Here is an 11,114-nt window from a genome sequence, read left to right as displayed (position 1 = left end):
GGGCTCTGGACACTCACAGCTCACTCACATTCCTCCTGCACCTCAGTCTGGCTCTGCTCAGGGCACAGCTCAGTGAGTGAGAATTCAGAATTCAACGGAGCCAGAAAATTTAACAAAAACCCCAAACAGAAAGCCTAAGGCTGCTGCCAGTTTCCACACTCTGGAGAATATTCCTGGTTGTATCTTTGACTCAAAGGGTGACTGGGAAACCCATCTCCTGAAGGGCATTTAATTTTCATTCCAAGGCTTTCACACCACGTGAAATAACAGAAAAATACACAAAAAACTTCTACTACTTAGATACATCTAAAACCAGATCACTGCAAATCCTCTTTGGCATCTCAACCGCCTTTACAGCAGGAATGAGGCGTGGGAGGTGGCAGGAGCTTAGGGCACCCGTGGAAATCCCATTTTCGGGGCAACTCCCACCCTTATCAGCACGGCACCAGGTGCACAGGTTGATGGTCACTGCCCAGCTGCCACGTTTGCAGAACTACAGCTTGGAACCCTGTGGAGTTTAAAAGCCTGTCACTACATCTTGTGTCCTGCCAGGAGCTTTTCCACGCGGAAGCAAAGGCAGCCAGGGCCTGCCACAGAAGCCAGAGCCACACAGATAAACCCTGCAGACCCAGATACCCTTTGAGATAAGCAGCTAAAATTAATTTTCTCTGAAGCTGCTCGTGACAACCCATCATCTCTCCTCAGCCCAGCTCCACAAAATAATCCCCTTCAGCGAGAAGCAACTTTACAGTAAGAGGCTCCAAGCTGCATTACTGGAATTGGGACAGGGAAAGGTGAAAACCGAATGGGTGAGGCTGGATTTTGTACACGCGTTTCCCAGCTGAGCACTCAGCAGCCCTGCACTGGGAATGTCCCTGGTGGTGACAGGGACTTGAGGGTGCCACCACAGCGTCCAGAGCATCGCTGTTCCCCGGGGCTGTGCAGACACAAATGGGGCTGGTAGGGCAGGGAGGAGCAGAAATCAGCCCTGAAGCCCTGCAGCCCCACAGGCTGTCCCCGCTGTGGCCCCAGCGAGGCCCCAGAGCAGCCACAGGGCTCAGGTGGCCGGAGGGGTGGCTGGCAGCTCTTTGCCGGGGCCGGAGGGCGAATCAGCACCGCTGCTGGCCACGTTCTCGTATTTTGGCTCTTCCTCCACGGCAGCCTGTCTCTTCCTTTCGAGGCTGCCAACTAACTCCGGGCTTTTGCCCTTCTCTGTGGCACCCATGGTTTCGCTGGCCCCGTCCTGGGCACCGGTGTTTTTTGATGAGAGAGATGCAAGGAGGAGGGACAGTCTCTTTGCAGCGGGATGCTGCTGCTTGCCAGGGGCTGACTCAGCAGGAGCCCCCGGCACACTCTCCCTCTGCTTGCAGCTGTTCTCCGAGTCCCTGCGCTGCGCCAGGGCCCGGCGAGGAGGTTTCTGGATGGCCTCCATGCTCCTCCTCACCTTGGGCTCCTCCTTCGCAGCCCACTTGCCCTTCTGCAAGCTGCCCAGACGCTTCAGCACAGCCTGGACCGGTCCCTCGCCAGCCCCCTCTGCCTTGTGGTCCTGGCCTGCCGTTCCCACCATCATGTAGATGGTGGTGACATTGGGTTCCTTCCCCTTCGCCTCCCAGCTGCAGGATTTCGCAGCTGCTTCCAGCGCCTCCACTCTCTGGGCCACGTTCCTGGTGCTGGACACGACCCTGCGGCGTCCCCCGGGGGTGGCCCGAGGCGATGGCCGGTGGCTTTCGTCCCCCTTGCTGAGGGGCTCGGGGTTCTCGTAGCAATCGCTGGCCGGGCGCTCACTGTGGGGCTCGGCCACCGTGTCCCCCGGCGGTGGGGTCAGCCTGGATGGGCCCCACGGGGCTTTGGGCTTTCGGCTGGGGCTGGGCGTCTCGGCAGCCCCGAATTTTGTCCCCTCGGCGAAGGACACAGATGGTCGCTTGGCCTTGGCGATGCTGGAGGTGCGGGGGATGGCGAAGGGCTGCGAGACATCCTCGGAGTCGAAGGCGGAGGGGTCCGGGAGCGCCTGGCCAGGGGGGGATGCCCCATCCTGCAGCTCAGCCCCCCCCAGCAGCGGGATGCCTGTGGGACAGAGTGACACATGTTACGGCTGCCACAGCTGCCACCCTGCCCGGGGACATAATTGGGGACGCTGGGACAGGAGCTGATGCAACAGGATTGTCCCTGGGATCCTTTCCCAGGGAGGAGATTGTGAAATGGGGTTGCCCCACTGGGCACGTCCCATCGCACACGGCCAAACACAGCCCTGCAGACAGGAAAACAAAGGCAAGGAAAGAAACATTGTCTGTGCCAAGCACATCATCCTGGGATGGCCAGGATTGACCCCAGCAGCCCAGAGGTGATCAGAGAGGAGGAGGAGGAGCAGCCACAGCCATCACCTTCTCTGGGAGGGATGGAGTACTCGGGTCCCTCATTGTCTGTGTCGAAGGAGGAGAAGGAGCTGTCTGAAACCCACGCAGACGATGGTGGCTCGATGAAGCTGGGGTTGAAGGGGATTTCTGTGTCGTGATGGGAAACTGGGGAGGAGAAGACACCCATCTGAACCTGAGCACCTGAGGGTGCTTGGGGAAAGGGGTTTCAGGCTTCCCCCCAAGATAGAGAGTGCAGAGAGTGCAGCACTTCTGCAAGTGCTGTTGGCAGCTCTGCTTTGCTTACCTGTGACTTTGGGAAGTTTCGAGGCACCCAGGTTAAAGCAGGGCATGAGAGCACTGAGGTTTGCCAGCACCCCCTGCACGTGGTGCTTCATCCTGGCCACCACATCATCATCTGGCACAGCCGTCCTGCGGAGCACAGATGGACATCAAGGGACACGGGAGATGGGGTTTTGCATCGGAGGTTGAAAAATATGAAAAAATACCTGTCTCTGGCATCTGCTGAGCCGGCACCACAGCAGCAGCAGATGACACAGAGCAGCAGCAGCAGGAGAGGGACAAGGATGGCAGCTGCAAGGGCTCCATGGTCCTTCAAACCTGTGTGAGGAGATGGGTTGAGTCTGGAATGTCCTGTGGCTGTGACACCTATAGAACAGCCCTGCATGGAGAGAGCAGGAGCTGACAACTCCTGGTGGGGCCAGGAGGCACCAGGATGAACCCCAGCCCCCCAGCACCTGCCCCAGTGAGGATGGGACAGTGCCAAGGAGTAAATGTGAGGTTTATCTTACTCAGCACACAGTCACCCTGCACAGGGTCGCAGGTGCCCCGGGAGCACTGGCAGGGTGAGGAACAATTCACTCCAAAATACCCCTCGGGACAGGTGTCATTGCAGCTGGAAGAGAGAGGAAAGGAGGGAAATGTCCCCGGAGAGAGCGAGGCTCCAGCCCTGCCCTACTCCCAGCGTTATCCCAGCGTTTTCCTGACATTACCTGTCTCCCCAGTAGCCAGCCTGGCAGATGCAAACTCCTGACACGGGGTCACAGCTCCCCGAAACACACTCGGGGCAGAGGAACTGGCAGCCATCACCAAAGGTGCCCACGGGGCAGGAGCTGTTGCAGCTGCCAAAACAGAGCGAAGCATCAGCGCCTGCACCCCGGAGCAGGGACACCCCCAGGGACCAGTGGCCTCACCCTGGGCATACCTGGGTCCTGTCCAGCCGGGATCACAGCGCAGGCAGGACCCGGTCTGCGGGTCACAGGGCTCCCCATGCTGGCAGCGGGGACACAGCTGGAGACAGCCCTCCCCATGGAATCCAGGAGCACAGGGATCCTTGCAGAGGGTCCCATTCCAGCCAGGCTGGCAGGCCAGGCAGAAACCATCCACGGGTGAGCAGGGCTGGCTGCGCTTGCAGCTCCCACAGCTGCGTGGGCAGAGAGGCACTGAGGTCACAACGCCCACCCTTGTACCCCTAAAAAGCAGGTTTCACCCCACAAAAAGCAGGTTTCACCCCACAAAAAGCAGGTTTCTCCCTACAAAATCATTGAGCATCATTTTGGACCAAGGGGAAATATACAGTGGTGCCTAACGCTCTGTGGTAGCAAGAGGGTGGGAGGGAAGCAGAATCACAGAATATTCTGAGCTGGGATGCGTTGCTTTATCACCATGGGGAGCAGGACTAAAGACATCCAGATTTTAGGGTGATGCTTTCAGCTGGCATTAACAAGGTGTTTCTTTGGACATAACACTGATGCTTCATCCAGCCCGTGATGCTCCGTCCCAGGATGGATCTCCCTGCCCAGCCAAAGGGACAGACGCAGGTGCGGTGCCTTCCCCCCGCCAAGATCTGACTGCAGCCCCGCCGGACCCCCTCTGCTCCCCCATCTCACCTGTGCACGCACTGAGATCCGTATTTCCCTGCCGGGCAGGGCTCCCGGCAGCTCCTGCCCTGGTAGCCGGGCTCGCAGGAGCAGTGGCCGGTGACGGGGCTGCAGGAGCCGTGCCCGCAGTCGCAGCGCCGCTGGCACGCCGGTCCCCAAAAGCCAGCCAGGCACTCGCACTTGCCCGTCTCCTGCGCGCAGGGCGAGACGTTGCAGGAGCACTTAAAGCTGCACCTCCTGCCCCACCAGCCCGGCAGGCAGCGGCACAGCCCGCTCAGGGGGTCGCAGTGCGAGGTGGAGGGGTTGCACTGGCATTGCTTCCTGCAGCCGGGTGCCCACCAGCCCGGCTCGCAGTGGCAGGCGCCGCTCAGGGGGTCGCAGCGGCCGTGGGGGCCGCACTGGCAGGGGAACTGGCACAGCCCTCCCCAGTGGTTGGGGTCGCAGGTGCAGTGGCCGCTCACGGGGTCGCAGCGCCCGTTGGGGTGGCACGGGCAGCTCCGCTTGCAGTCGTGGCCCCAGTACTGCTCGGGGCAGCCTGCGAGGGGAAAGGACACAGCCAGGATGGGAAGAAGGCCGGCAGCCCCCGAGCAGCCGGCTGGCTTAAAAGGGGGATGGCAGGGGCTGAGAGCGGGGGAGGCACTCACGGGAGCTGCAGTCTGCTCCGAAGAAGCCGGGTTTGCAGCGGCACAGCCCGGGTTTCACGCACACCTCGCCCTCCCTGCAGGCGTCCTCCCCCTCGCACACGGCTGTGGTGGCAGGAAAGGCATTCAGCACCCTCTGCCCACCCCCCAGCCTGGGCTCACACCCCCCCTGCCACCCACCCACCTCCCGCAGGGACAGCATTCCCAAGGAAAGCACCATCCCGATTCCCTCTCCATCCCTCCGGCTCAGCTGCAGCACCATCAGCAGCTGGGGGGTCCCCACGGGGCAGGACCCCAGTGGCAGCGCTTCAGCAGAGCTGCAGGGCTTCCCCCAGCACTCCGAGGATCCGCCGGGACGGGCGTGGGGACCACGCTCTGGGATTCATCCCCATCCATCACTCACCGAGCGTGCACGCCCTCCCGTCCTGCTTCCAGCCGGGACAGCACGCGGGGCCGGCCGGGAACCTGCGGGGGAGACCGGGGGTGTCAGCCGGGCCCGGGGGGCCAGGGAGGCTCCACGGCCTCGGCCAAAGCCAAGCGATCCTTGCCCCAGTGCTGAGGAGGCGGCGCGGCCCCCAGGGCAACGCTCCGGAAGGAAACCAGAAAAATAGAAGGAAATTTAGGAGGCTGCAGCCCGAGTGGGCTGGGAATGTCCCCATGGAGCCCGTGCCGGGTGTCCCATGCCCTGGGAGAGACTCAAAGATTCGGCAGCAGTGCAGAAATGAGGCACCGAAGTGAAGGCCATGAAAGGTATCACCGTTGACGGGAGACAATGGGAGAAGCAACGTGGCAACAAATTCAGGGGGCATCAGCTCCCAAAACTCTTTGGGGTTTGTTACACCAAAGCTTCCCCGTAATGAGTTTTGCCAAGGGTCCCGTATTGCCCTGTACTCAGAGGGTGAATGAGAAACAAACCCTGGAGAAGGGATCTGACACCCCAAATGCCCAGACATGCCCCAAACACATCCCCCAGCATCACCCCGGTCTCTGCACCCACCCCAGGCTGCAAATCTCTGCCTGGGGAAGGAGGGATGGACAACAACCCTCTGGGGCTGCTGAGAGGCCCCAGGAGATGGAGGGGCACGAGTGGGGACCCCCATGGCACCTACCTGCAGACGTTCCGGCCCTCAGGGTCGAGCTCCTGGGCAGAGCTCTGCACCCACAGCCACAGCTGGAGGCAGAGGATGGGCCGGGCGCTCTCCATTCCACCAGGGCCCCTGTCCCGGTGGCTCCCCAGCCCCACGCTGGTGTCCCTCTGTCCCGTCTGTCCCGTCCCACCCGTGGTGCGGCCTCTTCCTCCCTCCAGCCTTGGGTTTCTTCCTGAGGAAATGTGGGAGGAGGCGCCCCGATCCAGACGTCAGGGGTGCGGCAGGGAGGGGGAGCAGGGAATGCTGCTGCCCGGGCTATTTTTGGTCCTGGCTGCCACCCCCTAGCACAGAAAGGGGCACGCAGGGGCTCAGCACAGCCACACAGGGGCTGGTACCTGCCTGAACATCTCACCTGTGTCACCCCACTCCCCCTGTGCCATCCTCCATCGCCCCCAAAGCTGCTTTAACCAGTGTCCCCCCCAACCCAAACAACGGGTCCAGTGCCACCCCCTGCCTCAATCCTCATGAGCCACCCCATGGCACTGCCAGCCCCTGGCAGGAGCTCAGAGGAGGGGTCTCCATGTCCCCCACGGCAACACAGCTTGACCTACATTGGCCTTTGTGGGGCTGCTGGCCACTCTCCCACCTCGCCACGTCCCCAGGAGCTTTGTGTCAGCAGATGCACAGGAAACACCTTTTTCCTACCCAAGGCCAGCTCAGCTGAGGAGGAAGGGGGGGCTCCCGGTTGGAAGCACAGTGCTCTCCTTGGCCATGCAGGAATTAACTCCTCCATGCCCAGCACTGTGGGATCACCACCCTGGAGCCCCCTCCCCATCACAGCTGACTCACCAGAAGGGACTCAGCCTGAAGAAGAGAAGGGTGAGGCAAACCTGGGAGCATCACCCAGCCCTTCCCAAGCAGAGAGCACAGGCTGCAGCCAGAACCCCACAGGAGAAACAAGAGACTGATTTATTTCCAAATTAAAGGTAGAAAGTAGCTGATCTGAGGGGACCGACTCGCCCCCATCAACACAAGGATTGTTCCAGTCTGCCAGGTCCCAGAGGTGGCAGGAAGAGGTCCCAGTACAAAACTGCTTCACCCCATGCCTGAGAAGTGCAGGAGTGGCCCTGGTGGTGCTGATCCTGATGGCTCCCAGCCACAGGAGCACCTGGACACCCAGTGCAGTGTGCTCAGCCCCTCCCAGCCGTGTGGTGACCCCAACTGGACCTTCACATTGCAGGGATTGGGGAGGTACAGACAGAAAGGAGTGAGGTCAAACACCGTCACAGAGCAGGATGGGGCAACGGAATCCTGGGCTGTGAGCAGAGAGGTTTGCAAAGAGCCACCAGTGGATGGGAAGATCGCTTTTGGGGTGTGGAGCAGGAAGAGGGTGCAGACCCCCACCACGCTGATCTGCAAGCAGGGAGCAGTGGGGAGGGGGCACAGCTGTGAGGGCCCCTCTGTAGCTAAGCTATGGGCACAGTGAAAGGGTTCTGGTGGGCAGAGGTGCCCAGAGGTGCTGAGCTGTCCCATGCCAGGCTGGCAGCTCACATCCAAGTGTCCCAGTGGAATCTGCCCACGCTGTGGCTTTGCCACCACCACGGCACAGTGAAGCGCCAGGGCTGCCATGCTGCTCTTGAAGCCACTGGAAGAAGAGGATCCAGGAAGTTCTGCTGCGAGGACAGACCCTGCTCCCGTTCACGTGCGGTCAGAGTGGTGCCATGGCTCTGTCAGGGGAGCTGGACCCTGCCTTGCTCTCTCCCTCTGGCTCTGGCTGCGTGTCCAGCGAGTCGATGATTTCCCAGGTTCCGGAGCAGCTGGATGTGGCAGCGTCTTTGCTGCTGCCCTGATACCACAGCCCAAAACTGCAGAGAGAGCAGATAAGGACTGTGAGGGAGAACATCCCCAGGGAAGATGTGGAATCCCAGCCTCCCTCTGTGGTGGTGGCAGTAGGACACAGCCTGGCTGTGGGCCCTGGGAGCGTGTGGCACCCAGGACAAGGCAGATCCTCCTAAAACAGCAACCCCTGTTTTGTCAGCGTCCCTGCCAGCCCCGCACCAGCCTGCTGTCTCTGTTCCCATCAGATCCAAGCTCAACAGGTGCCAGGTCCCAGCCAAGCCCCAAACCTCTCCACTGGCACAGCCTCCCATCCCTACCAGCACAGGAGCAAACTTACAAGCTCCTAATTTTGGATTCTGGAGGCTGAGCATCCACACAGTCTGTGCCATGACCTGGGAGCCAGGAGCCCTCCTCTTCATCGCTGCAGCACAAAGAAACGGAGGTAAACCTGCACTGAGCCACAGCAGCAAGTGCTGGAGCCACCCTGGAGTTTGTCCAGTGCTCCCAGTGCCACCACCTCGCCTCCCTTTTGTCACATGCGTGAAGGGACAAGTGGCATTTGGCCAGGCCATGCCTGACTGGTGACAAGGACACATGAGTTGCAGCACAAAGCCCAGCCCCGGTGGCACAGCTATGCCAGAGCAGCATATCAACTGCAGACATCAAACCTTTGATCTCTGGAAGGAGGAGGCAGTTCTGGGTTTAGGCAAGTTCCAATCCAGGGCATCACACACATGGAGACACTGGAGCAGGCCAGGCAGCACCCACCCTGCACGGGAGGATCCCAGCACCCAGCCTGACTCACCTGCTCGCTGACTCCTCTGCCGTTCCCAGCATTTTGGCTCTGATTTTTTTCCTCTGTTTTTTAATATTTGACTTCATTGCATCCAAGAAGAAGCTGGGAATTCTCTCCTCGTTCAGCAGCTCCCTGGCAAAAAGCAGCCAGCTGGTTAACCAAGAGCCTGGGGAAGATTCTGCCCTGACTGTGGTGGGAGCAGCCTCTGGTGGGCCAGGGGTGGCTGCAGGGAGAGAACTCACCTCTGGTAATAGGCCAGCTCCTCCTGCACCAAGAACAGGTTGGTCTTGAGCTCATTCCTCTCTTGCAGGATCTGCTGCAGCTCTTCCTTGGAGAAGCAGCAGTGAGCAGAGCTCCTGTCCCCATCCTGGTGCTGTGGCTCCTCTGAGGGTGACAGGGCTGCCTCCTGGAGGGGATGGAAGGAGAGTCAGCAGGCAAGCAGAGACCTCAAAACCTCCACTCAAAAGCTGGGTGCACATGCAGGCAAAAATGGAAAAGTCCCAGGAATGTCCCCATCCTGGCTGAATCTCAGCCAGCAACCACTGCCCATAACCACACATGGCAAACCCTCCTCATCCTCTGTGTCCCATCTACTTTTAACTCCTGCCACCTCATCTTGCTGCACCCATAACAGCTTTTACAGAGAAGTGTTACTGGCATTGCAGACACCACAGTGCTCAGTTTTCAGCTGTGGGGTTTCCTTGAGTAGCCACATCTGGGTGTGCCAAAACCTCCTCACCAGGCTGGGAACGTGGTGATGCCCAGCAGCAGTGAGGCCACAGCTCAGACTCACCGCAGCAGGCTCTGGCCGCTGGCTCTCCAGGGCTGTCCTGCTCCTCCTGCTCATTTCCCTCCGGCTTTGCAGCATCGCAGCCTCCAGGTCTGACTTCTGCTCCAGAGCACTCCTGAGCTGGGCCTGCACCACAGCCACCTTGTGCCGCAGCTCCTCGTTCATGGCCATGAAGCGATGGAGCTGTTCCTGCAGCTGGAGGGCCCAGGGCAGCCAAAGGTGAGCAGTGTCCCCACCCAGGGACATCAGTGCCACCCACCCGCCCCAGCAGGCTCAGCAGCTGTCACAGCCCGGGGGGGATGTGACATGAAAGCAGGTCCCCGAGCCCCTGGCACACCACACCCCTGAGCTCCCACGCCCTCACCGCCTCCGTGTCCCGGCTCTTGCAGACGATCTCATGGGCCTGGGCACGAAGCTCATCCCTCTGCCTGTCCACCACCTCCTTCAGCCGCAGCATCACCTCCCGCTCCTTCCGTGCCGTGCTGTCTGAGACGGGTGGACAGGAGAGGGAGTCCCCAGGGGCTCCCCCAAGCCCACAACGCTACAAAGTTCCTGAGTGTTTCTGCAAAATCTGACTTATTCCTGGTAATCTCACAGTGGGAACAGTGGAAAGAAGGGAACTGAGAGTTTTAGACCATTCTTGACACATCCTTGTGTTTGCACAGCAGCCCACGCCCTGTGCCTGCCTCCACCACCCTCCTGGGGGCTTTCAAGGTGCTCTGGAGGTTCGGGATCCCTGAGATTTGCAGAACAAGGTAATGCCTGCGCTCCCTGCTGGGACAGGCCTCCAAGGGGAGGGAAAGGAGAGCAGCATTCCAGGCTCCAGCAGAGCAGGTTCAGCCCTGCACCCAGCCTGCCACTCCACAGGGACACCGTGTGGCATCAGGGGACCCCAAACCCCCTGGGACACCCACCTTCCTGGGACTGGCTCTCCGCAAGCTGCCCCAGGAGCTGGCGGTTCTGCTCCTCCAGGCAGGCCAGGCGGCCGCGCAGGGCCCGCTCCCGGCACTCGGCCTCCCACGGCCTCTGCTCCGGGCCCTGCGGGACGGGACAGCCGGGTCAGCGCTGCTCCAGCCCACGGTGACAGCCAGCCCAGAGGCTTCCCAGGGCTTGGGGACAGTGGGGACAGTGCCACCACCCCGGAAAGGGCGACAACGGGGCCAGCCAGATGGGAGCTATCCCAAAGGATGGGGGACAGCCGGGTCAGATCCACACCAGGGAGCAGGGATAGGGAGATCAGAGCCGTCTCACGGGATGGGGGACAACAGGGTCAGCCATCCCCTGGGAAAGGGAGCAGCGGGGTCGGAGCCATCCCCTGGGAAAGGGAACACCCGCCCGGGCCGCGTTCCCCGGGAAAAGAGAACAGCCGGCTCGGCACCGTCCCCACAGGACACGCAGCTCCCAGCTCACCTCCGCCTCCCGCGGCCCGACCGCCGCCGCCGGCGCCTCCCCCTCAGCGCCCGCCGGGGCCACCAGCGCCTCCAGCAGCTCCAGCAGCCGCACCACGGGCGGCACCAGCCCGGCCACGGCGTCGGGCCCGAAGCGGGCGGAGAGGCGGCGCAGCTCGGCGCCCAGCGCCCCCGCCATGCGATAGACGTGCGGCGGGGCCAGCCGGGCCGGCGGCGTTCGCCACAGCGGCTCCGCCATCGCCCCGCGCACGCTCCGCCCGGCCCGGCCCGGCCCGCCCCGTCCGGGGCCGCCCCCGAGG

The 11,114-nt window shown here is 61.6% G+C and overlaps 2 protein-coding genes across 3 annotated transcripts; both read right to left on the bottom strand.

The window, feature by feature from the left end:
* Positions 1-215: 215 nt before the first annotated feature.
* On the bottom strand, positions 216-6,434 carry SCARF1 (scavenger receptor class F member 1). The gene is made up of 11 exons (XM_058854034.1): positions 6,003-6,434; positions 5,297-5,358; positions 4,897-4,998; positions 4,262-4,787; positions 3,577-3,795; positions 3,365-3,493; positions 3,164-3,267; positions 2,861-2,972; positions 2,659-2,783; positions 2,382-2,519; positions 216-2,064 (listed from the first exon to the last, which is right to left on the bottom strand). The coding sequence occupies exons 1-11, from the start codon at positions 6,095-6,097 to the stop codon at positions 1,058-1,060; spliced, it is 2,619 nt and encodes an 872-aa protein (XP_058710017.1). The 5' UTR covers positions 6,098-6,434; the 3' UTR covers positions 216-1,057.
* Positions 6,435-6,931: 497 nt separating this feature from the next.
* On the bottom strand, positions 6,932-11,096 carry RILP (Rab interacting lysosomal protein). Of its 2 annotated transcripts, XM_058854035.1 has the most exons (8): positions 10,817-11,096; positions 10,321-10,444; positions 9,771-9,892; positions 9,410-9,601; positions 8,859-9,022; positions 8,626-8,748; positions 8,158-8,241; positions 6,932-7,846 (listed from the first exon to the last, which is right to left on the bottom strand). In XM_058854035.1, the coding sequence occupies exons 1-8, from the start codon at positions 11,051-11,053 to the stop codon at positions 7,690-7,692; spliced, it is 1,203 nt and encodes a 400-aa protein (XP_058710018.1). In that variant the 5' UTR covers positions 11,054-11,096; the 3' UTR covers positions 6,932-7,689. The 2 variants fall into 2 exon arrangements, with proteins under 2 accessions (XP_058710018.1, XP_058710019.1); XM_058854036.1 differs by lacking the exon at positions 8,158-8,241.
* Between the last annotated feature and the right edge of the window lie 18 nt (positions 11,097-11,114).

Source organism: Poecile atricapillus, chromosome 21 (assembly GCF_030490865.1).
Source record: "Poecile atricapillus isolate bPoeAtr1 chromosome 21, bPoeAtr1.hap1, whole genome shotgun sequence".
Lineage (NCBI taxonomy): Eukaryota > Metazoa > Chordata > Aves > Passeriformes > Paridae > Poecile > Poecile atricapillus.
Note: the sequence above shows the minus strand (reverse complement) of the source record. Positions and strands in the feature narration are given on the sequence as shown.

Coding starts and splice junctions, on each gene's coding strand:
- SCARF1 (XM_058854034.1), bottom strand. CDS start 6,097: ATGGAGAGCGCCCGGCCCATCCTCTGCCTCCAGCTGTGGCTGTGGGTG. Junction 4,788..4,896: donor CGGAGCAGACTGCAGCTCCC/GTGAGTGCCTCC, acceptor TTCCCCTCGCAG/GCTGCCCCGAGCAGTACTGG. Junction 3,268..3,364: donor GCTGGCTACTGGGGAGACAG/GTAATGTCAGGA, acceptor TCTCTCTTCCAG/CTGCAATGACACCTGTCCCG.
- RILP (XM_058854035.1), bottom strand. CDS start 11,053: ATGGCGGAGCCGCTGTGGCGAACGCCGCCGGCCCGGCTGGCCCCGCCG. Junction 9,602..9,770: donor AGAGCCGGGACACGGAGGCG/GTGAGGGCGTGG, acceptor TGGGCCCTCCAG/CTGCAGGAACAGCTCCATCG. Junction 9,023..9,409: donor AGCGGCCAGAGCCTGCTGCG/GTGAGTCTGAGC, acceptor CATCCCCTCCAG/GAGGCAGCCCTGTCACCCTC.